Source organism: Silurus meridionalis, chromosome 3, assembly GCF_014805685.1.
Source record: "Silurus meridionalis isolate SWU-2019-XX chromosome 3, ASM1480568v1, whole genome shotgun sequence".
In the NCBI taxonomy this organism is placed as follows: Eukaryota; Metazoa; Chordata; class Actinopteri; order Siluriformes; family Siluridae; genus Silurus; species Silurus meridionalis.
In genome coordinates this window covers 26728026-26753805 of record NC_060886.1, presented here as the reverse complement: position 1 = coordinate 26753805, position 25780 = coordinate 26728026, and the positions used below count along the sequence as shown (strand labels likewise).

Genomic DNA, 25780 nt, shown 5'->3' with positions numbered 1-25780 from the left:
ATATCTGAGTATGCAGTGAGTGAATCCTGTTAGACGGAGAGGAAGGAGGAAGGAGTTGGAGCAGAACTTTGCCTGTCACAGCCCGAAACATTGCGCAACAAGAGGAGGAGAATCTCCAGCCCTGGAGAGGAAATTGCAACATGCAGTTTCTCAGACGTTGCTGTGAGCATGGAAAGGTTGAGACTGTGTGTCAGCGAGATGACTTCCACTGGAAACAGGGTTTACACTTTCTCCATTGTGTCTATGGACAAAGTGCTACTCCTGTAACCCAAACCCGCTCACACGGTGTCTGTCTCCTGGAACCGGGGAACGGAACCTACCGGTGGAAATCCTTGCGTTACAGGTGAGGGCGTTCTTTCTTTTGAGGGAAAAACATGTGGAGGTTTGACGGGAAGTCATACTCACTCGGATTCATTTAGGACAACTGAGATGAACGTCCTGAATGTTCCTACTATATAAACAGTATTACAGACACACTGCAGGGTTTGATTCAAGTTATTACTTCATTACCAAGATTTACTGTCTGAACTTATACAAAGCTTGACAGTTGTTTTTATTTGACACAAAGTCGATTTCAGGCCAGTAAAGTGCAGGATACACATACACACATACACATACACTCATTTGGAAACACCTAGTCTTCTATGGTTTTTTAAACACTTGCATGTTCCTAAAGGGCAAAAACACAAGAATTGGATTGACTGAAGAAGGTTCTGTGTGTGAGCCAAAAATGTGATAGAACGTATGTAAGATGGAGAACAGGAGAGAAGATGTTAGCAGACTGCCTCATACCCACGGTCAAGCATAAATGTGGAAGTGTAATGGATTGGGGTTGATTTGGAGCAGGGAAGGTTGGAGACTTATTCCAGCTAAAATAAATACTAAACCTACATGGCCACCATTCCATACTTTAACACCATGCAATGCCATCTGGACTGCAGCGAATTGAAAGGAATTTTACTACACAACAAGGCAATGACCCAGAGTATGTATGGATGGATGGATAGATTGATTATAAAGCAGTATCCACAAACTTAGGCAATAAGGCATGCAATAAATACTAAAATTGGAGTGTACAGTGTGTAGTACAGTTTAGTACAGTGAGAAATGTCCCCTCCATCAAGTGGAATTAAAGAGCCTCAGGGCATGAGCGGTGCGTGTATGTCCAAGCTCTGTAAGCATTATTTTAAACAGCAAACATCTGTTATCTGTTAACTCTTATCTGTTATGGAATGGCCTGCCCATCACCACACCTAAATTCTATTCAATTGCTTTGAGATGAACTGGATCGCAAGTTCAGAAATAAATATGCATCTATTAAAGACACACACACACACACACACACATACACACACACACACACACACACACACACACCTGCTAGTTTAAAGCAAGAAAATTATAAATATATGCAACTGTACTGCTCTTTGGCTTCTCAGGATTGAAGTTTGCCCTCTTGAGTTTATTGACAATTAGAATCTGCTGTCCCAGTGTCCCAGTTGAGGTGAACATGACTTGCAGTATTACACTGCCTGTCCAAAAAAAGTTACACACCCTAATATTTCGTTGGACCGCCTTTAGCTTTTTTGTTCCAATAAGCTTCTGCAATGTCACAACATTTATTCCCGTCCAGAGTTACAGAATTTTTCACCAAGATCTTTTATTGATGATGGGAGAGTCGGAGTCTTCTTCAGCACATTCCAAAGATTCTCAGTGGGGTTCAGGTCTGGACTCTGTGGTGCCAATCCATGTGTGAAAATGATGTCTCATGCTTTCTGAAGCACTCTTTTAAAATATTAGCACAATGAATCCTGGCATTGTCATTTTGGAATATGCCCATGCCATCAGGGAAGAAGAAAAATGGGAGATTCTCCATTAATGGAATAACCTGGTTATTCAGTATATTTAGGTAGTCAGCTGACCTCATTCTTTAATTTTCTTTTCCTAATGTTGCTGAAACCAGACCTGACCAACTGCAGCAATCCCAGATCATAGCACTGCCCCCACAGGCTTGTACGGTAGGCACTAGGCATGATGGGTGCATCAGTCCATCTGCCTTTGTTCTTACTCTGATCAGCCCATCACTCTGGAACAAATTTAAACTAATCAGACCACATGGCAAATTGTAGCCTTTTGTTTTTGATTAGCTTCACTGATAAGTAGTTTCAGCCATTTCCTTAGATGTTTTCTTTGATTGATGCATGGCAATAATTTGACTCATTTGAAACAGATTAACATTTCCACGACCACAGGATGTGTCTTCTGACATGGTTGTTTAAGAAATGAGAAGCTACTCACTGCATCACTTAGGGTTAAATAACTTATTGACAGCAGAAACATAATCATCCATGCCGTAAATATCCATTGGGAGGCTCTTACCTATTTGCTTAGTTCAATCCAGGTGGTGACTTTTTTTTTAATTGGGCAGTGTATAAAGACAAAGTCTTCTGTCTGAACCTTGATATAATCTGACTATGTATTGAAAAAAGCCTTACTGTGTCACACCTGGGATCAGGTCCAGGGTTCAATCCTGAGCGTATGTTCTGTCTGTGTGGCAGTTCAGATGTTCTCCACAAGTATGTGTGAGTTTAAAAAGATGCAGAAAAAATGAAAGTGTACTAATAAAAAACCACACATGCACACGCATACAAGGGCAATTCACTATTGTGCGCGTGTGTGTTTGTGTGTACACTTTTGTATAATTGCAATGCAATAAAGCTGCATTAGTTAGCTTCTTAAAAAACATCTTCTTTGTGTAGGTTCAAGAACAAAAATGATTAAAACTGACTTATCTTTTTTCTTAGGTGTGTTGTAAGCAGGCACAAAGGACATTTCTCATTTGTGGTAAGCTGTTTTTTTTTTTTATCATGTGCTATTAAAAACCCTCTGAGCTTTTTCCTGGGTCCCTTATATAAACACTGGTATTGTCCTGGCCTTATTTTCGCTCACTCTGACGCAGCTTGATATTTGACCATCAGTCACACAGTGTTCTTGGACACACCGGATCATGAGTCATACAACTGTGTGTAGTCTCTAATTCACTCCTGAGATTGTATTTAGTTTTCAAGACATTTATTTTCTTTATCGTTTTTTTAAATTGTAAATACACCAATTTTAATTATACACTAATTTCCTGTCTGAATTTAATAACTGCTTTGTTGTTATACAAAGAGCTACTGATTCACCAGACATCTTACACCCATATGTTGTGAAAGCAGGTTATATTTGTTGTATTATTAGATGTGTTTTTTTTAATTTTGCTTTACATAATTGTAGATATTTATACTATTACACTATTCTATCAGATAACATTCTGGAAATGCTTGTGTTGTACTTCACTGACTTAAATGTTCATTCAGCCTTACTTTTGATCTCTTACTGTTGAAAGGGAAAGGTTTTGGTTTGAGGGCACATAAAGACAGGGTTGTCTCAACAGACAGTTCCCAAGCGACCACTCGACTGTTCATTGTCCGTAGTTAATTTTTGAACGTGAGAAGATCACTGTCAAATGCATCTGACATTTCCTGGTACCAGCCGTACAAATTGGGAATAATTTTCATAGTCCACATTTTTCTCCTCAGTGTATTTGTATTCAGAGATTGGTATCTGCTTTGCAACCAGGATTGTTGTGTGATTTGTGGAAACAATTCTGAAACATTAGTGATGATATGAAATTACATGAATCATGATCTGAAAAGTGTGCTCACGATTCTTTGTCTGTGCCCTAGGGATAAATTGTTTTCTTTCTACCATCTTTCTAACTTTAAAACCTTTTTTTAGGCTGTTGATTTAGTGAAAGGATTTTCTGATCAAGCTAAAATCTCAAGCCAAGTAGTGGTTACTATGGGATTAGAACTTTTTTTTTTTTTTTACATGGATTATTGACACACACAGAGCATTTGGGAAAGCTTACTGACATGTGTACAGTAGGCCATCGTTTTCCCATATCAATCATCACTGAAGAATATTCTTGAAACCTTTTAAATAGCACATCTTCTAGAAAGATCTTATTTCACTTTCTCTCATTGTGCTTTCATGGTCACAGAGAATGAGAATGTTTTGCTGATGAATAAACTGAAAGCTGATGCATCTGTTAAAGGGAAAACAGGAAATAGGAAATGTCTGGCTAATAATTTAATATTCCCAGATGAAACCAGAGCATTATATAAAAAGTAAAATTGGAATAAACCGTGAAAAGAAAGGATGCTCAAAACAAGTCTCGAACAAGCTGAGAAGCAAGAAGATTTGGAAGTGAAAGTTTGAATAACGGACTAAATAACATATGATTCAACTTTTGTGCACAATGAGGAGGCCTGAATCCTGATAAATATAATGTTTTCCTCATATAGGTATGAGCATAACTTCTGTGCTACAAACTATTCTATGATCTTGTAGATAAAGGGGAGGTTTAATATTGGCCTATTAATTACATTTTTAATTATGGGTTTGATAATTGCTAGTTTGTACATAACCAGTGCTAAAGGAATATTTGAGAGTGGTTTAAATGCTTCTGCTATCTTTTTTTGAAGAAAAATTTAAGAACGGTATTGTACACAATTTAATGATTTTGGTGAGAATTAAGTAAAATAAGTAGTATCTTGATGGGGACTAAAACACTGCCATTTCTAATCTGATAGAGTTATATTGTTTTCTACAGGCTTATTTATCAAATATTCTGGTGTAAAAAAAAAAGTATTCTTGATTTTTTTGTCCAAAACTTTATATTTTGTTATTGAAATATTTCATAAAATCACTCTTGAAGGTATGCATTTTTCTGTGCTATAATAATAATGAATAGAATTTACAGGGTAGGCTAATTGTTGTGGCACCAACATATTGTTTAACTCAAAACTCAGTGTTCTTGATGCAAGTCTTGTACAGTTAATCGAAATGTAGTCTAAAATATTCATGACCAAATATTGCATTATACTCGTGTGAACGGTATGAGGAACATCAGATGCGGTTTGCAAAAATCAAAACCAAAGAAACTTCTTGAAGTCTGACATGTTCGTTCCTAAGAAACACCATTCACCATTAAATCATTATATGATGCTGTCAAGGGTTTTGTGCTATTATGAATCAGGATGAAATCATTAAATCCTAAATTTCTCAGTTTAATCTTAAACTTGTGCAGTGCATCAGCAGAGTGAGCCATTCTGCAGGAAGCAGACTTTGTAAGTGTTCTCTGTATAAGCTCATGATGAAAGTTTTCCTGATCATGGGTCTGAATCAGCAGTTCCTTTTTTTAATGACGACATCGAGTCATTGCTCTCTTGCTTTGCTCTTTTTGTTTCTTCTCACATTTTTTGCTGAATTAAACAAATTTACTTCCACTATACAGTGAATACTCGCATCCCCATTTACATACTTGGTCAGCACAAAACATATTTTTTGACCTTCAGTAACTTTTTCTTTTCAAATTAATTAATAAAACACTTGCAATATTTTTATATTGTTAAAAAGCAAACACTACTCCCATTAAGGTTCTGCTCTGACAACAGTCCTTCTCTCACAACCTTCTCTTTTTCCCACTCTTTCAAAAATCACAGCTTGTCATGTTATCAGCTCTGTCCTGTAGATTTTACTTTGGTGAAATATTGCAGCTACTGGAGACTCCTTCCGTAAATTTTAAATAAATACAAATAAAAGAAAGCTTCACCAATTACATTTTATTTATGTCTTGTTATTTAAAATAATTGTCAGTGATGATGAAAGATATCACAACATGAGCAAAATAGTGATGTTACACTATTACTAGAGGTTAAACTCACTCATGGACACAAGACAAAAGTTTAACAGTTCAAATAAACAGAAGGCACAGTAATTACACAAAAATGTAAGATCCTACAAGAGCCTGTGATCTAAAGGTGTTTTTGTTGGCTAGATTTTAGTATCTTATTGGATTTTGCTGTATGGTTTTTTGATGTCAGCGTGTAACATGAGAAACGATTGGGAATAGTGCACAAACATATTTCATCATCTTACACAAGGCAGGCACAGTGTTTTGTAATATAGCTAAGTGTAACTGTTTGTATCTCCTTTAGATACATGGGTGAATAGAGGATTATTTAAGACCATGAATTACAGTTAGAGTTATGTAGTATGTTTGGGTTTACAAATTTGAATATCTACCCTACCCTGACTGTTTCAAAACTCTCTTATATCCCCTACACAGCTTTGTTTTTTTGATAGTACCCCCCATTGTGCCTGTTATTTTCTGTTACTATTCAGACACATTGTTGATACTGTATGACCACTTGTTCTAAACTCTCCATAAATGTAATGTTATATAATGTATTCTTCAGCTCAGATCTGTATTTCATGGCAAAACATTAATTTTTTCGTAATGTGATTTGTTGCAGGATTCAATAATTTTTTCTAATATAATAAAATGATTTTATATATCAATTAAAAAACAGGCTATAACTCAGAGGCTTCAGGGAGAGCAGACTTTTGCCCTCAACTGTGATTAACAAACAAAAAAAAAAAAAAAAAAAAAAAAGAATCTGGACAGCATTTCTGAGAAACATGTTTGGCATCTTGCCTAAAAACAAACATTTCCCAGAAGATAGAAAACCTGTCATCTATCATGTTTTGCTTATTTAGACTTATTTAAGTGTTCTTGTGACGTCTTTAGATGCGCTATAATAACATTTTGCATTCACTTGATCTTGGAAACCCAAATCTGTTCCACCATGGCAATGCCCCTGTGCACAAAGTGAGCTCTTTTAACATCTGGTTTACCTGCTTTGTAGAGGAAGATCTTGAGTGGCCTGCTATTAAACTCTGATCCCATCCCTACTGAACACCTTTGGGATGAATTGAAATGCTGACTGCACCCCAGGTCCCCTCACCAACATCAGTACCTGCCTTTCATAATCCCCTTGTGGCTGATGAGCACAAATATCAATAAGCACACTCCAGAATGTAGTGGAACATCTTATCAGAAGAGTGGAGGGAATTATAAGAGCAAATTCGGACTAAATGTGAAATGCAATGCTCAAAATATCAGATACCGTACTTGACCAGGTGACCCAATACTTTTGGCAATAGAGTGTATATTAGTTCCCACATAAAAATATTAATCTCTGTAAAGATAAAAAAAAAAGGTTGGGGGGAAAAAAGCAGAAGTCAAATGGTCACACTAATCCCAAACCTGTGAAATACAAGTAAACTGACATTTACATCTGGTCTCAAAGCCGGAGGTACATCTTGAACTTTGAGTTTTGTAGCAAATACGCTCATCATTCAAAGTAAATATTTGAGTTACTTCAGGGTTCAACTCTGCACTGTACCCAAGGATTTTTATATCAACACCCATCAAATATATATATATATATATATATATATATATATATATATATATATATATATATATATATATATATATTTTATTTATTTATTTCAAAGAATTGCTGTTTATTTAAACCAAAAGTCCATCATTTCTAACCAGGCTATGCCTTTAAGATTAAAAAATAGTTTTCTTAAAATAAACTTTGCTCTGGAGAAAAGATAGGATGTCTGTGGAATTGTGATTATAACAGACCACATGGCTGTGTTATTTTTGACTATGTTTCCGATAAGAGGGATTCACCATGTGACTGTCCAAAATGCTCAGAATCATGTAGCTGTAAATCACTTCACACAATTCTAATAAAAAATCTGAGTCAATTCAACTTCTAAGTGAATCAGCCATGAGTGTGAGAAACATCAAGGCCTCAAGTATGTCAAATATCTCAAACTGTTATATATATATATATATATATATATATATATATATATATATATATATATATATATATATATATATTTATACATACACGCACTTCCAGTCTTCTTGGTTAATGTTTTTTTACAGCATTGTATAAAATAATACTGAAGACCAGTGTTGTGCTCGTTACTTAAAAGTTACAGTTACTCGTTACTTCATTCAAAAATTAACAGTTACTTTGTTGATTATTTACACCAAAAAGTAATGTGTTACTGTTAAAAGTAACTTTTTAGTTACTTTTTTTAAAGAACCTTCTTTAATGTTTCCATTAATGTCCTTTTATGTGTTATGGTCTACAAACACAAAACTGACTTACACAGTCATTTTTAAACACTATTTTATTTAAGTCAGAGCAGCACAAACTGAATATATCACAAGGATTTCTGAAATAAATAACAAAACAAGCTGAATAATATATTCACAATCAAAAACTAAAGTGGCTTCTGCATTATAAAAGCTGTTGTGTTGAGCTCTTAAAAATGTTCCTTTCACAGCTGAAGTATGAAAACTATCAACACTGTACAACATAACACCCGGTTAGCTTCTAGCTTCTAGCTTCCTCGAGGCGTGGAGTTTCTGGAGGAGCTTCGACAGATTGGAGTTGCTGTTTATCGCAATAGATACGAGCTTCGAACCAGAAGGACACAGCTTACATTTGAAAGTTTTTGTCTTTATACTCAACTAAAGTGAAATAAATGCATATTTCCATTTTGAGAAACTCGTCTTGCTCTCGCCTCGACTCGCCATTACTGCCGCACAGACCTGAATAAACGGAGACACGCCCACAGTGCGTCTATTTCCTGTTTACAGTGGTTCATCCACCAATCCTACAGTGCGACGCTGCTGTAAGCAGGTTAGACTGTAGTCTACACTTCAGCCCAAATTCATTCATTTAAAAAAGTAACGGGTAACGCACCATACGGTAACGGTAACGAAGTTACTTTATTTTTAAAAGTAACGTTACAGTGTTAGTTACTGTCAAAAGTAACGCGTTATTGCCCAACACTGCTGAAGACACTGAAATGGTGATAGAGGAAATATGAAATTATGTGGTCAACAACAAAAACGTTTTAATATTTTATTTTATATCCTTTAAAGTTTTACATTTTAGTTTGATTTGCACACTCATCCTATTCTCTCAGTCATCCTCATGATGTAATCGTCTGGAATGGTTTGTGTGGTTTTCCTCTGGGTGCCAGGGGGTGGATTGGCAATGCTTAATCACAGTCCTTTCTGGCATCTCATTTATTCCATTTATTGAAACTTTAACATCTCTAAACACTATAAAATAAATACAATACAATGTAAAGCATAGCTGTAGTGAAATCAATTATAAAAAAGGTAAACATTTATCCAGTTTATTTTAATTATTGATTGTTTTAGCATATAGTTCAATAGATCATGCATGTGGATTTTTTAATTATAAATATATATATATATATAATTACTTTTGCTTCACTGCAGTAGGCTAGATGCGTGAGCAAGTCTTTAGGGATATTATTTAGCAGGAACTTGTGGTTGGTAGAATGACACAAAAGATAAAGTATGTAGAGACAATGAATCTTTCTTACTCACTTCCCCTTACTCTCTCCTCCTCTGCATATTCCAGGCAACACAGCTTTGGTGCAGGAGTACAAAATTTGGCCAGAAATTAGAAATAAATTACTGTAAACTGAGTAAGGTCTGATTTTGTTACCAAGAACTGGTTGAATGTTTTTATGCGATATAAAACTTTATTTACTAATATATCATAAGAACAGATTAGAAATCCTGTTAATAAATGTAAAATCTGTCTTTATGCTTTTTTTTTTATTATAATTTTTTTTTATTCGCCTTCTCTGGGCTTGGCTTCAGATGTGATTTATAACTTGGTTATAGCTTCCTGTCCTGAAATTAAGTGTCACTCGGGCACTGAACACAGAGCTGTGTTTGGAAAAGTGTAGAGAGGTTTTGAGTTGATGTTCTTTGTCTTTGTGTGTCTTATAGACATGGCTGTGGAATCTATTACTCTGTTGTTCTTCACATGGATCATCAGTGTTGGTGCGGCATCACACAACGAATCTTTAGAACAGGGTAATGCAGTGTTTATTTTGTGTGTGTGTTTAATTTACTCTAGATTTAGCAAGAGTAACAGATTAATAGATTAGATTAAACTGGATTAAACTACTCTTACATTCATAGTTTTTTTTTTAAAGCAGATCATCCTTTCATGCCAGATTTAAATTTATTTGTATGTGTGTGCGTGTGTGTGTGTGTGTGTGTGTGTGTGTGTGTGTGTGTCTGTGTCTGTGTGTGTGTGTGTGTGTGTGTGTGTGTGTGCGTGCACACAGGTTTCTGTATAGATCATGGAGCAACGTTCGAGCGTGTGTTTGCAGTCCCACATGAGGCAGCGTTATTAGACTGTGAACTGGTGAAGGATATTTTTTTAGATTATTTAAACATCCCTTATAATGTGACGTGGTACAACCAGATGACCGGCCTAAAGTTCACAGGAGAAGAGAACCATGTTCTACTACATGGGTCTTCGTTGATGTTCCTTAACATCAGCATGGAACACCAGGGCCATTACTTATGCATTGTCAGGTATATAAACCCTGTGTACCTCCGAATTATTATTTGCTCATCTTAATGCTAGTATATCAATTTTAAAATCTAAATGTTTCCTTTTTTTTGCATGGATCTTCACCACAAGAAAGTTTGTGTAATTTTAAAGAAATTGGCATTTTAAAAATTCATTATTTTAGATGATCCTGTGCATCTGCAGTTTAACTCTGCATTTATAACCTCAATCAAAACATTACTAACCAATTGTGAAGAAATTAAAATATAATATACATTTCTAATGGTTAAGGAGTTTTAATTTGGCTGCCTCAGAATCATCCTCATCAGTCTCTGTCTTATCACCTAGGGTAAAAGTCACACCTTTAAATAACAGCTTTGTTCTTTATGTTGATTGTTGGAGTCTTAAAGTGATTCCAATGTTTATTGAATATTAGAGCAGTAATATATACTGTAAAGTGGTAATAATGTAACCTTTGTGAGTCGCTGTAGTGTCATATGGGAATAGGAAAAGCAGAAACCAGGATACAGCAGTTATACTATTATTTTTTTCATACAGTTTTATGCACGCAACTTTTATTACGAGAATGTGATTGTACATTAAACGCAGAATATTATTGTCCTGTCTATAAAACACTTTGCAAAATTATTCCCCTTTTTTAGTTTCAGAAACTCCATGTTGGAGCACAATTTATGAATGCATGTTGTATTGTATGTATGTACAGTATATATGTATGTCCATGTTGTATGCTGTAGTGTGTTTAGAAATATAACTCTAGTTTAGTTGTGAGAGCCCAGTGGGTTGTAGGGGACAATCAGTGCAAAACTAGAGCAACATACTAAAATATGATTTTCAGTAAACAGTCAATAATGGTTTGCTTTTTCTCATTTACCTTTGAGCAGAACTCCAAAGGAGTGCTATAAGCAGGTGAGGGTTCTGGTGGTGGAGGAGATGATGTCTGGAGCATGTCGCCGTCCTCAGACAGCATTGCAGCGAATGCATGGTCAAATGAATGATAACCTGAGATGTCCTTTAAGTGATTTTACCAGCAAAGTGGACAGCTACTCTATACATTGGTACAAGGTGTGTGTGTGTGTGTGTGTGTGTGTGTGTGTGTGTGTGTGTGTGTGTGTGCATGTTTAGCTCACTCTTGAAGCTCTTGTCTCCCTCCTTTTATTCTCTCCATCGGTCACTGCAAAAGAAACACTTTTTAGTACAGTTATGCGCATGCGTTTGATCCATACTGGTCACTTCCTCCAGGTCCGCCCTTCATTCACAAACCGGTGCTTGACCATGCCCTTGCATCCTCTCTATAATTTAGTCACATTTATCTTAAAATATCAGGGAAAAGTTTCCACTTGAATTCTATGTAAAAGAATGACTAAGTTTCAAAGTATTAATTCAGTATGTTTCCAATCCTTTTGATAATAATAGATTTCTAAAATAACAAAAATCTGAGAAATTACTACTCCTGTCCTTCTCAAATTACTGTGCTTTATGCTATGTAAGTAAAAGTGTTTTATTCTATGTTACCACATAAATAATAGCACTTAACAAATGCTTATATCTTAAAGAAGTACCATCAAATGTATCTAGCTTTCCTGTGTGATCATATACAGAAATTATAATCATAGCCTCAATGTAAATCTGAACTTTCTTTGCTCTTTCAGGGCTGTGAGCTTCTTCAGGAAGGGTCCAGGTTTCACTTCACTGACAATAACCTCATGCTGAATGTCTTCAAAGTTTCTCCCAACGATGCTGGGTTTTATACTTGCAAGATGATCTTTAACGTCAGTGGAGTCAGCAGTGTAGCCACAGAGACTATTGAGTGTGACATAGTCGGTGAGAAACAGAAACTACAATTACTACTACAGCTACAATTACTTTCCATGGTTTAGTTGAGTTAAACGTCAACTAACACACACTGAACTGAGATTATTGATCCTGAGAGTATTTCTACACCTCCTGGCTTTATTTTGAGTAACCTAACCCTGATTTGTAAATACAGGAATGCATTTTAAGGAGAATTTTAAATAGGTGAAACAGAATTATGTCTCTAAAACAGAATTTTGTATCTATGCTATTCTGATGGGAATGCATGGTCACAGTGTCATGAGATCTGAAAACAGGCGCTTTTGTGATGTATTAGCCTTTTACAATAGCAGTTGGCTGGATCCATACTTTGAAGGGTCCCAATCTGAACAGTGTGTTAGGGTTAATCAGAGTTTATGCATTGGATTTAATTTGTGATCATTTCAGTTTTTCTCAGCTGCTTTAGAGCTTTTCTTGAATCATTCTTAAGATTTGCATTCCACGAAGTGCCTTTCTCAAAACAATTAGTACAACTAGCACAACACTTTAAATTTCTTGCAAAAGCCTGTACTTTTCTAAAAATCCGTAGTTTATCTAATAAAAGTATTTGTATCAATGAACATCTCATTGCCATCAGAATGACAATATCAAGAAATCCAGAAACTGTGCGCCATCATACTAACAACATGACTAAACATTTTGATAATTTTGTTTGTGAATGATGACAAAGAGACTTTTCATTCTGATGGGAATAAGATGTTCATCGACACTTACTTTTCAGAGATGAACTAAGGATTTTGAGAAAAGTATAGGCTTTTGCAAGAAATGCAATGTTTTGTGCTGTTTGTATAAATTGTCTTGAGAAATGCACTTACTGGTTTGCAAATATTAAGGATAATTCGAGAAATGCTCCAAAGCAGCTGAGAAAAACTGTAAACAGTCTCCTGGACTGGCTCGTGGCATGTAATATACCACTTATATTATATTATATTATATTATATTATATTATATTATATTATATTATATCATATCATATCATATCATATCATATTATATCATATCATATCATATTATATCATATCATATCATATCATATCATATCATATCATATCATATCATATCATATCATATTATATTATATTATATATATTATATTATATTATATTATATTATATTATATTATATTATATTATATCATATCATATCATATTATATCATATCATATTATATCATATCATATCATATCATATCATATCATATCATATCATATCATATCATATCATATTATATCATATCATATCATATCATATCATATCATATTATATTATATTATATTATATATTATATTATAGAATAATAAATTGTTACACATTCTTTATTACAAGCAACATTATTGTTACAAGCAACATTTCTTATGTTTTTATTCCTTTATTCTGTAAACATTGAATAAAAGTATCAGTGGATTACAATACATTATTATTTTTTTTAAACCCTACTTAATTAAACCTATATTTGCACATCATCTACCAAAGACTAACATTTTTATTTGGTTGTAGTGGCCACACTGATTACACCTATTGCATCAGCTGATTATTTTTCTGTAACATTTTTGTAACAGCTGTTATTTTTTGCTTTCCCTCAGAGACAAGATCAAAAAAACCTCAAATGATTGAGCCAACCGAAGACACCTTGAAAATAGCTCCAGGTTAGCTGCATTTTAAACTGTCTTTAAATACACACAGGATTCAACACCAAACAAAATGATTCATGTTTGTTTGCACGTTTATGTATGAGCAGGTTCGGCGATTAACAAGGCGTGCCGTGTGTTTTTACCTGGCAAAGGAGTCCAAATGATGATTATGTCCTGGGATATGAAAGGCAATTATGTCTCCTCAAACACCTCTGAGCGTATCCACCAAGAACCCCTCCGGTGAGTTTGACGTAGATAGATAGAGATAGACAGACACACAGACAGATTGATAGATCACTTAATTCATCCCGGAGGTAATTGACACGCTGCTGTAATTCAAATGCTGTTATATTTTAAGTTTGCTAGAGTGAAATTATGGTTACAGTAAAACACATAAAGGAGTCCTAAAAAAAATTAATAAACATAAAATTATTATTTACTTACATTCCCCAGTCTTTTTCCTACACTCTAATCTGCCATCAGGATGATTTGAAAAGTACAGTGGGGCATTTTCAGTTAACCATACAATTACTTTGTTATGACGCTATAATCGGAAAAACCGTTGTGTTTGCCATTGACTTTATCTCGGGTGTTAAAGGCTTGTTACAGTGTAAAAAAATAATAAAAAATAACCCAATGAAGAAACACATATCCAGTGATCAACTCAAAGTGAAAGAGATTTTGGATTTATGTAAACTTTTTTTACCACAAAAACAGCAAAGAATGATGGGTTTTTCCTTCTGCTACTATGGCATATGTTATGTCCAGGAACATCCTGAAGCGTTACACAATTCATAGGTTCTTCCAAAGCTGGCTACACAAAACACTGCACTGTGTATATATCTGGACATGCAAGATCAGTAATCTCAGCAATTTTAACAAATCTTTTCACAGAACTGCTTGTCTTCATTACATAATCAATTCTTACAACATTTCCTTTTGTCTTACTGCTCAAGAGGAAATGATGTTAAAATTTTGTGATTAAATCTTTCAGTAGAGCTCCTTTAGACTTTCTATAGAGAAGAAGAGTTTCTATAAAACTCTGATTGTTTTATAGAAGTGCAAATATACACACTTTATCTCCATCTTGTCACTACTACATGAGGGCAGTTTTATTTCCAGACACCATGCATAGATTTTTGTTCACATGCTGCTGTAAATGTATTGCTGTAATCATTTCTTGTCATTCTGTGTACTTCATTTTGTTCCTATTGTTTGTCTATGAAGTAAACAGATTGTAACTGTGCTTGCAGGGAGCTCGAGGTGGCTGAGGGTTGGCAGGTGGAGCGAATCTTGTTGGTGTCTCAGGTATTGGAGAAAGATTTTAACCTAAACTTTACCTGCAGGGCCGTAAATCGCAGAGGAACTGCTGTTGGCTACTTCGTACTTCAGCCTGCAGGTCAGAAAACACGATTTGTTTTACTTACTGCTGTGAAGTATTTCCACTGATTATATTAGTGATCTTAGTAGCTTCAAGAGAATCTTTTGGCTGCTTTGATACATTATATATTCTTTTTGATTTTCACTATAATTCCCAATTAATATAATGAAAAAAAAGATTATTTTTGGAAATTGGTATTTTTCTTCTTCTTTTATTATTATTTTGTAGAATTGACTGCTGGTTTACCTAAAGGGTTTGAATTTTTATTAACATTTCTGGCATGTTGTCAGATCCTGATCTAATCCTGCCGATTGCATTTCTGGCCACCACAATACTTCTTCTTTTCGTCCTGGGATTTCTCCTGTACAGAGAGTTTAAGGTGGAGTTTGCACTGCTCTTCCGGACCCTGTTTCCTTTCTTGTATCCGAGCTCAGGTACGCTAAACACCAGGAAACCCCTGTTTCCCCTCAGCTCATTTTAACACTTGTGTGAAGAGCATGCAAAATGACACTTCCGTTCCAAAACCCAAACACCAGGAAGCAACAAATTAAACAAATACCTTTGAGGTGTCAATTATACTAGTGCCTACATTGAGAATAAGAATATGCTAGTTGATCACGTGGCACAGTTTGTCAGGAGCAGGTATTCTACAACAATAGATTTCAGTTTCATTTGAAAATTCCTCAAGCTAATACATTTTTGTCTATTTTTTAACATTGTGATGAAATAAACAGGCCTATATAGCAGAATTGTATTTTAACCGTTGATGTAAATGAATGCAACATTTCTGTTTGTGTTAAAAAACGATATTTATCTCCCATTTCCAGATTAGTTCTTTGGTTGTTAAAGGTTCTGTTGTTTTTGCCTACAGAGGGTGATGGGAAACTGTATGATGCTTATGTGGTGTATCCCCGAATTCACGGGGACACATTGAGTGAAGCGGTTGAGGCTTTTGCTGTGAAGACGCTGCCAAAGGTCCTGGAGGAACGCTATGGATACCGACTCTTCATCTTGGGCCGGGACAATCTACCTGGACAAGGTAAAGGGGCCAAAGCAAACCCAGATTATTATACATTTATTAAAATTATGAGACAGGGATCGCTACATTATTATGCCATTATTTAAAGACATTATTAATATTCATTTTTAATTTTTCATGCTGCTCTTTAAATGCACACACAGACTCAAAATGACATGACCAATGCACCACATTTTATACACATTTCTAGAAGGGACTGGACTAGAACTAGTGCACAGTGACATCATTGCACAGACATACTAACATAGAAACACTGCACGTTATCATTGAGAGGTATTTCTCTGACATTATTAAAAAAAATGATTTTTTTTAAGTTTCATGATGTGTATTTTTTTATTTTTGTAAAATTGCTCATAACCTGCTGGTATCCAAACACTTCCTCACATTTGAAGAAAAGCAAAATGATTAATATATACATTTTTCCAAACTATTTTCTAGCTATGGCAGACGTGGTAGAGGAGACAATGAACCTCTGTCGTCGACTGCTGCTGTTATACACTGGCTCATCTCTAACCAGTTCAGACGGGTCATCGTGGCTCGAGCAGCAGGCAGGCTTCCATCAAGCCTTACTAGATGACTCACTCTCTGTGATGTTGCTAGAGATGGAGCAGCTCAGTGATCCTTCCATCCTCCCCGAGTCACTGCGTCTCCTGCGCGATAAACAGGGGGCTCTACAGGCCTGGAATAAGCAGTGGAATTGGAGGTGCACAAGTATGAAGGAAGCTACAGAAGAAAATGAAAAGTCTCTCTCTTCGTTTACTTTGTCTGCTCGTTTCTGGAGGAAAGTGCGCTACTACATGCCAGTGAGAGGCAAAGCCAAGCTTCACTCGAAGAGAAAATTTCTATTTACCGTGTGAATGATGACTGGAATCGTGTGTTGAGAATGTTAAAATGAGTAACAGAGCTCAGGAAGCAGTGTGGTTAAAGTGCGCACTTGAGTGTTCACTTCTGGCTGAAATGTCCACAGAAGATCACTGCAGTCTGATCGAAATAAACAGTGAGACCTCTCACAAATAACATGAAAAAGAATGTAAGAACACAGAGAATGGTTTGCTTTAACTCAAGGTTCATTTGTGAATTTCAAGCACACTTCTGCTCAACCTTGGAAGCACAAGCTGAAGAAAACAGTTGGTTGAGTAGGTTGAGGTTTCTTGTTTCTAGCAAGCAGGAAAAACATAAAACAAACAAACCACAGTAAATATTGTGTAAATATTCTCACACACACACACACACAGTACTCTACATACTCAAAAAAAAAAAAACTTTTGCATAATTTCATAGAGGTTTAACACAAAAGGCCAACACAACATCTGTAGCTTTGATGTTTTATAAAGTTTGTTGTTGTGTACTCTATTGTTTCGTGAGTCCTGATCTAGTTTCAGAGATTTAGGTTTCAGCAAAAGCACATGTTCATATTAAAAAAACAGTACTTTCCAAACAGTACGTAAAGGAAAAAAGAAGATAATGTAGCTTTTATGCCATTTGTGTCACTGGTTCTTTTCATGTGATTATATTTATGATCTTAAAGTCAGTTTTCAGTCATCAAATATGATGCCATCTGCTATTGCTTGTAAATGATAACACAGCAGGGAGAGGCATCAGCTACAAATATCAAACAACACAGCTGAAAAACCAAAGCATTATCTAAAGCAGAATTCATGTTATCAACAAAAAAACCTTAAAACAAAATGTTTTTCACAGACATCACCGCCATATTCTGACAGGTGCCTAATTTACTGATGTTATGTTAACATTATTTAATTCTTTATTGGTTGATAGTAATATAGAATTAGGTAATATTGGTCTTTGATTTAGTCGACTGGCTTTAAGAGCATGTCATCTGCAATAGGACTACTATGTGTGCTTAATATTTGACTGAATGATGCACTTATTTCTATTAAAAGAAAGAGAAATGATGAGTCATGTAGATATTCTTTATTAATTTCATATTGCTGTGTGTATAAATTACTATAACAGAACATTATAGTTATAATTATAACTATATATGCTATTGTACAAGGAGAAGATGAATCTATAAAGTTTTTATCTTACCCTATGCTAAATATACTTTGGCTGTATTGTTGATTTTGCAGTTTTATTGTATTTTTGTAAATTTGTATAAAGTTGTTGCTGTTTTTACTATGTGATACCATGTTTCTTCTTTTATCACACCTCAGTTTATGTTACTTATTGTAACATATATTGTAACAGTTGGAAAAATGCAGATAATTATACAATATGTTCAAAACAGCATTAAACCCACTAAATCATCTCTATATCCAGTTTCATGACAGTGGCACATTTGAATTTTAATTGTAATCCATTTTTATACATCATGATTTTTCATTAACAATAAAAGGGGAGCTCTAAGTTTAGATGTTTCATGAACATGCAGTAGGGAAACGCTCTTCTCACCAAGATCTGTCTGTATACTGCTTTCTCCCCCTGCTGGTTAAATCAAGCAAAGTCAATTTGGCAAAAAAAAAAAAGATCTATCTATCTATCTATCTATCTATCTATCTATCTATCTATCTATCTATCTATCTATCTATCTATCTATCTATCTATCTATCTATCTATCTATCTATCTATCTATTACTTACATTCACTAGCCAATAATAAAGACATATAAATATAATAATAATAATAATAATAATTTTGATCAAAAAACCTCCAACAAATAATTTGCATGCGTTTAGTGAGTGAAGCAAAATCATTTACATTCAATTGAAAAATCCCAGCAATTTATCTCAGTTTATGCTCCCCATCTCTCTCTCTCTCTCTCTCTCTCTCTCTCTCTCTCTCTCTCACACACACTTTCTCTCTCCCCACCTTTAATGCTATGTCTCTCTATCTATCACAAAGGTGAGACCCACACCCCTCACATTTCAGCAACGATGTTAGTATATCTTCTCAAAATACTATAGAAATGAATCGTGCATATATGTTATAGTAGTCAATGTGCAGCTTGTATAGCAGCATAGATGTACAGTCCTCTGGAAATAACTAAACATACAGCCATTATTGTCAAAACAAAATAACCAGCAACAAAAGTGAGTCCACCCTAAGTGTACATGTCAAAACCACTTTCAAATATAGTCAAGTTTCATTTCTATAGTATTGTCCCTTGAGGAGATATAATAACATGGTTGCTGAAATGTGAGGAGTGTACTTACTTTTGTGAGATTTAGTTACATGCAGAACACCAGATGTGATCCCCTGAGTTTATCATGAATAGTAGATGTGATTGTGTGTTTACACAGAAATAGGTTATAGGTTTATTTTGCAACAACAACAACTTTAAATGTCATAAATGTGTAAAAGCATCAATTACTCTTTAGACTGACATTAAATAAACATGCCAGACGTTAATCACAACAATAATCTAAACAGGACCATTTCCCAACCTCTCAGGACCAGAGTTACATCCTTTACATTTTATTGTATATTATATACAGTAGGTTTACTGGTCAGTGCTATTATGTGTTATATTGTGTATCTGTTCCACACTGCCTTGTATTGTCGTCTGGTGCACTGTTTTTTTGTCTGCACTGCGCACTAGGTTGCACACCATGCATGTTGTGGCGAAGACACTTACTTTAGTCCTTGGCTCTGTGTTCTGTATGGAGCTTTATGTTGTGTGATGTCGCTCTATGTTGTTTTATGTAGCACCAGGGTTCAGAAGAAACATCGAATCATTTCACAATGTACTGCGTCAGCTATATATGGTTAAAATGACAATAAAAGCTTCTTGACTTGACTATTTTCCAATCATACAACTAAAAATAAATATTGGTTAATAAACATTATTAACATTAATAAACATTTGGCTATATTCAACTATATACAAAATATACAAATATATATATATATATATATATATATATATACACTCACCAGCCACTTTATTAGGTACACCTTACTAGTACCGGGTTGGACCCCCTTTTGCCTTCAGGACTGCCTTAATCTTTCGTGCCATAGATTCAACAAGGTACTGGAAACATTCCTCAGAGATTTTGGTCCATATTGACATGATAGCATCACGCAGTTGCTGCAGATGTGTCGGCTGCACATCCATGATGCAAATCCCCATTCCACCACATCCCAAAGGTGCTCTATTGGATTGAGATCTGTTGACTGTGGAGGCCATTTGAGTACAGTGAACTTATTGTCATGTTCAAGAAACCAGTCTGAGATGATTCGTGCTTTATGACATGGCACGTTATCCTGCTGGAAGTAGCCATCAGAAGATGGGTACACTGTGGTCATAAAGGGATGGACATGGTCAGCAACAATACTCAGGTAGGCTGTGGCCTTGACACGATGCTCAGTTGGTACTAATGGGCCCAAAGTGTGGCAAGAAAATATCCCCCACACCATTACACCACCACCACCAGCCTGAACTGTTGATACAAGGCAGGATTAATCCATGCTTTCATGTTGTTGACGCCAAATTCTGACCCTACCATCCGAATGTCGCAGCAGAAATCGAGACTCATCAGACCAGGCAACGTTTTTCCAATCTTCTATTGTCCAATTTTGATGAGCCTGTGCAATTGTAGCCTCAGTTTCCTGTTCTTAGCTGTCAGGAGTGGCACACCGGTGTGGTCTTCTTCTGCTGTAGCCCATCCGCCTCAAGGTTCGACGTGTTGTGCGTTCAGAGATGCTCTTCTGCATACCTCGGTTGTAACGAGTGGTTATTTGAGTTACTCTGAGTTGCTGCCATGTGATTGGCTGATTAGAAATTTGCGTTAATGTGCAGTTGGACAGGTGTACCTATATATATATATATATATATATATATATATATATATATATATATATATATATATATATATATATACCTTGAATTTACTCCTTGAAATAAAGTTTTACTGTACATTGATAATGTTTTCTGTCATGTACACTGGAGATCAAAATTAGAAAACAATTTATAAACAATTGAAAAATTCTGAAATAATGTCATCTTCACTGCTCAACAGTTGAAGGGGTTTTTGTCCTGTCTATACCAGGGGTCACCAACCTTTTTGACACCGAGAGCTACTTCTTGGTACCGACTAATGTGAAGGGCTACCAGTTTGATACACACTTCTGAAATAACAAATTTGCTCAATTTACCTTTAATTATATGTTATTATTAATAATTAATGATATTAATTTATGTCAAACTCAATTGCACAGGGGGCCAAAACTGAAAGCGCACTTTAGGTCGCGGGCCGAACAGGATAAACATTTATTGAACACACTAAAACAATTTTTGAACATAAATTTGAATAAATACAGACAGGAATATTATTCCAGAATAAATAAAATTAAACTTTAAATAACTTAAAATATTTTGCTCTCCATAAAAATATCTCCTGTCAAAATTATACAAGTTAGAAATATGAACATGCTGCAAAAAAACCCTGAACAAATAAATAAAAATTGTGCTTTTAAGTAAACGTTAAAACAACAACAAATTAAAACAATCAGATTTATTTGCTTTTATGCCATTTTATTAAAAATTATCTTAAACTGTAAATAACTTAAAATATTTTGCTCTCCATAAAAATATCTCCTGTTAAACACAAGACGTCTCACAGCTTCATCATGCAGCTCTTCAGAAACTCTCCCTCAGTAAATAACCTGCTGATGTGCCTCTGATTTCTCCTCTGTTTTCACACCAGCTTCACTTTGTGATTTTGCTCTGGTGAAAAACATCTGCTGAAATGTCAGATTCTTCTTTAACTCTTCTCCTTTCTGTATCTTCTGCTCTGCATTCAGGTTTTTCAGCTTCTCCTGATGTTTTGTCTCGTAGATCGTCTTAGATTAAATTCCTTAATTACAGCCACATTCGCTCCACAAATAAAAGACACGTGTTTACCGCCAGGGTCATTAAACATTTACTCAGAATCCCATCGGTGTTGAAAGGCTCAGTTTTCAGAATCAACTTTTCTCTTCACCACTGTGAGGCGCTGTTTCACAATAACTGTACAATAGGGTTAAATACATCAACAGAAGCTCGACTTGATTGAAGCTGGAATGTTCTCAGGTAGTCTAGCGTTCGGTAAGGCAGCTAAAGCGCTGCATTATGGGATCTGTAGTTTGTGTTATCAGCGCTTCATATCGCTGGGCCATTAATAACAATAATAATAGATTTATATAAAATCATCTTGCGGGTCGGATGTGACACTGAGTTTGACACCCCTGATCTATGTGAAGACACTGATCATGTTAATGATTTCTCACAATAATTATCAACAATGATTTAACAAGGTAGGAAACAGCTATTTTTAGAAAAGGCCCGCGGGCACCACGTTGGTGACCCCTGGTCTATACCATGCTACCAGAACACCTTTTCCACACAATAACTAAGGCATTTAAAAAAAATAAACATTATTTAGCAGAAAACACACTGATCAAAATTAGAGAACACTTTCAGATACCTCCCAGTTATTGGTATTAATCTGGTACCTGGTGCTAATTTCCTTGATTATCTGTAAACCCCTATTTAACTGGCAGCCTAACTTCCAGTTTCACTGACTCTGCAAGATGGTGGGCCGTTCTAAAGTGAATGAAAGCCTCCGGCAGCAGGATGTCCAGATGAAGGCCAAAGGGATGACCCTATCAGCCATAACAAGACAAGTTGGTCATTCCAAATCTGTGATTTCAAGAATATTGAAGCTTTACAACATCACAAACTCATTCAAGTCTGCCAAGAAGGCTGGTCGTCCACGGAAGACAAATACAAGAGAGGACAGGAAACTGCGGAGGATCATAATGGGCAATCGTTTCCACACTGCAGCTGGAATTGCTCACCAGTTCAGCGCTGAACAGTGTAAGGATCTGTCTCGTCATACAGTGTCCCGACGTTTAAGAGCATTTGGACTGAAAGCCCACTCTGCAGTGACCAAACCTCTCATTAGCAGAAAGAATCAAAAGGCTAGACTAAGCATGTTGTGTGGACAGAGGAGAACTGGTCCAAAGTTCACTTCAGTGATGAAAGCAAGTTTAATTTATTTGGGTCCGATGGGAAACATTATGTTCGGCGACAAACTGGAGAAAGACTGAACCCAAAGTGTGTAAAGAAGTCAGTGAAAAGTGGAGGAGGAAGTGTCATGGTTTGGGGCATGTTTTCTGCAGCAGGAGTTGGGCCTCTTATACAGCTACATGGCAGAGTGAATGCAAATGTTTATCAGAACCTTCTTCAACAACATATGGTTCCTTCCATGCATTCATCACCCAATCAGCCCGCAGTGTTCATGCAGGACAACGCTCCATGTCACACAGCAAAAACGGGTAAAGCAGTTCCTTGAAACTGAAAACATTGAAATAATGACATGGCCTGCCCAGAGTCCTGATCTCAACCCAATAGAGAACCTCTGGAAAATCCTTGGCGACAAAGTTATGGCTAAGAAACCCACTACAGTCACCGAACTGTGGAGGAGACTGGAAGAAGAGTGGACCAAAATCACACCAGAGCAGTGTGAGAGACTAGTGCTGTCCTGTGGCCACAGATGTGCTGAAGTCATTCAGAGCAGAGGCCTGTACACTTCCTACTAATTGCTGACTGCTTTTTAGAAAATTTAGTTGTAATCTTTTTCCATGCTACAGTCATTGTTGTTCTCTAATTTTGATCAGTGTGTTTTCTGCAAAATAATGTTTTTTTTTAAATGCCTTAGTTATTTTGTGGAAAAGGTGTTCTGGTAGCATGGTATAGACAGGACAAAAACTCCTTCAACTGTTGAGCAGTGAAGATGACATTATTTCAGAATTGTTCAGTTGGTTATAAATTGTTCTCTAATTTTGATCTCCAGTGTATATGTTGAACAGCAAATTGTTAAGGTATGAAAGAGACACATGGCGTCCTGGTGCTCCATTCTGCCCCTAGTGGAATTAAACACTATAGCTCATTTTTCAAAACTTTCAGTTCAATTAAGTTCCACAAGACGATTTTAATTCTGAGTAAAGCATTTAAAAATGTATTCGGTAAACAGGGTTCGAGCATGTAATGGTCTGAATCATTTGGATTGTTTCGGTGGGTCTTACCCAATTCGAGAAATATTACTGATGTTTATCCTTGTGGGAGTTAGATATAAAAAAACATAAAATCAACTCAATCAATTGCTAGCAATCCAATTACAGATAAACATAGCCATTATAGACACATGCATAGTTACATTTAGAGAAGCTACAGAAGCACTGAACAAAGCACTGAAAACAAGAATGACAAGGAACTTTAAAACAACGACCCTAAAAGCCAGGAGTTGGAGCTGGAGGTGGCAGAGTTGAAGATCTTGAGATTTTCATTGGGAGTGTGATGAGGATGGAAAGCATTACAAACGAGTTTTTTAGCGGAAAAGCGAATGTGAGGCGTTTTGAAGACAAAGTGAGGGAGGCTAGATTGAGAAGGTTTGGACATGCACAGATGAGCGCAGCCTAAAGAAGAAAAGGAAGAGGAAGATGAAGAAGAAAAAGATCTGCAAAAAATTAGTAAGTCTGAAATGAGGAATTATTTGGCCAAAAAAAAAAATTGTAACTGTTCTAATATATTCTGAATGCACTCGTTTAATTTTTATAGCACTGCAAAGCAGATTTTCTCAAAGCAGCTTTACTGGGAAGCCATGCAAGAGTAAAAATCCCATAGCGATCAGGAGGAAGGAAACAATAGGAGGAACCAAAACCTCATGGTTGAGCCTGTCATCCCTTAACCATCTTTTGGAATCTTTAGCAACTTTTTGATTGGATTGTAAGGAAATTTTAGTCAGATGTCAGCTTTCACAAATTCATGCAATTTGTTATTAAATAGAATTGGTTTTTTTTTTTAGCCCTTAATTTTCATAGATAAGACTTCAATCAATAATAAAGGGCGACCTGTAATCGAGGGGACACTGGTCGGCAGTTTGTCAGACTCAGCTACCAACATAAGTGACGTAGTAAAATGGAAGTGTATCATATTATTACTTATTATTAATTGATGTTTTTACAGTTTTTATCATAATTTAATAAATAAATTCAACAGTGTTATCATTTTAAAAAGGCATTTTGAATGCATTTTACTGTCATTGTTTCACTTGTGCTTCATGCATGCTGTTTTTTTTTAGCATATGTTGTATACTGTAATTTTATACTGTAGCTGTTGCTCATTTCTTTTTTAGTTGTGTTTGTTTGAGAATATACATTGAGCTTCTTAGTGGATTAATTGTCTTGCAGTTGCTGATGACTACATTGTACTATTAGACCCCACAATTGTAAGTGATAATTGTGTTTAGATCTTTATGTTTCTGTTTGGTAGATCAAGCTAAGATCCTTGTTTACTTGAATTGTCGGATAAAGATAAAGAGACCACATTTTCAAAAAAATTGAAAATGTAGGGAGGCCCATATAAGGTATGATGCATATCACTGGTGGTTTGGATTGACTTCCTATTAACATTGTCTCCTTCATTGACTGAAGGAACTTTAATAAGAATGGGGGGTTCCATCAATGCACCAAATCACATTTGGGAACCCTGAAATTGAAAGTTACATAGGTAGAAATATTTG

At 35.7% G+C, this 25780-nt stretch overlaps 1 protein-coding gene across 2 annotated transcripts; it reads left to right on the top strand.

The window, feature by feature from the left end:
* Positions 1-112: 112 nt before the first annotated feature.
* On the top strand, positions 113-18392 carry zmp:0000000936 (interleukin-1 receptor type 1). 2 transcript variants are annotated; one of them, XM_046845608.1, is made up of 12 exons: positions 115-343; positions 2805-2844; positions 9758-9844; positions 10102-10354; positions 11234-11414; positions 12002-12173; positions 13786-13848; positions 13941-14073; positions 15087-15232; positions 15505-15648; positions 16086-16253; positions 16692-18392. In XM_046845608.1, exons 3-12 carry the CDS (start codon positions 9760-9762, stop codon positions 17108-17110), a joined length of 1764 nt encoding a protein of 587 aa, XP_046701564.1. In that variant the 5' UTR covers positions 115-343; positions 2805-2844; positions 9758-9759; the 3' UTR covers positions 17111-18392. The 2 variants fall into 2 exon arrangements, with proteins under 2 accessions (XP_046701565.1, XP_046701564.1); XM_046845609.1 differs by lacking the exon at positions 2805-2844 and having other exon boundaries at positions 113-343.
* Positions 18393-25780: the final 7388 nt, after the last annotated feature.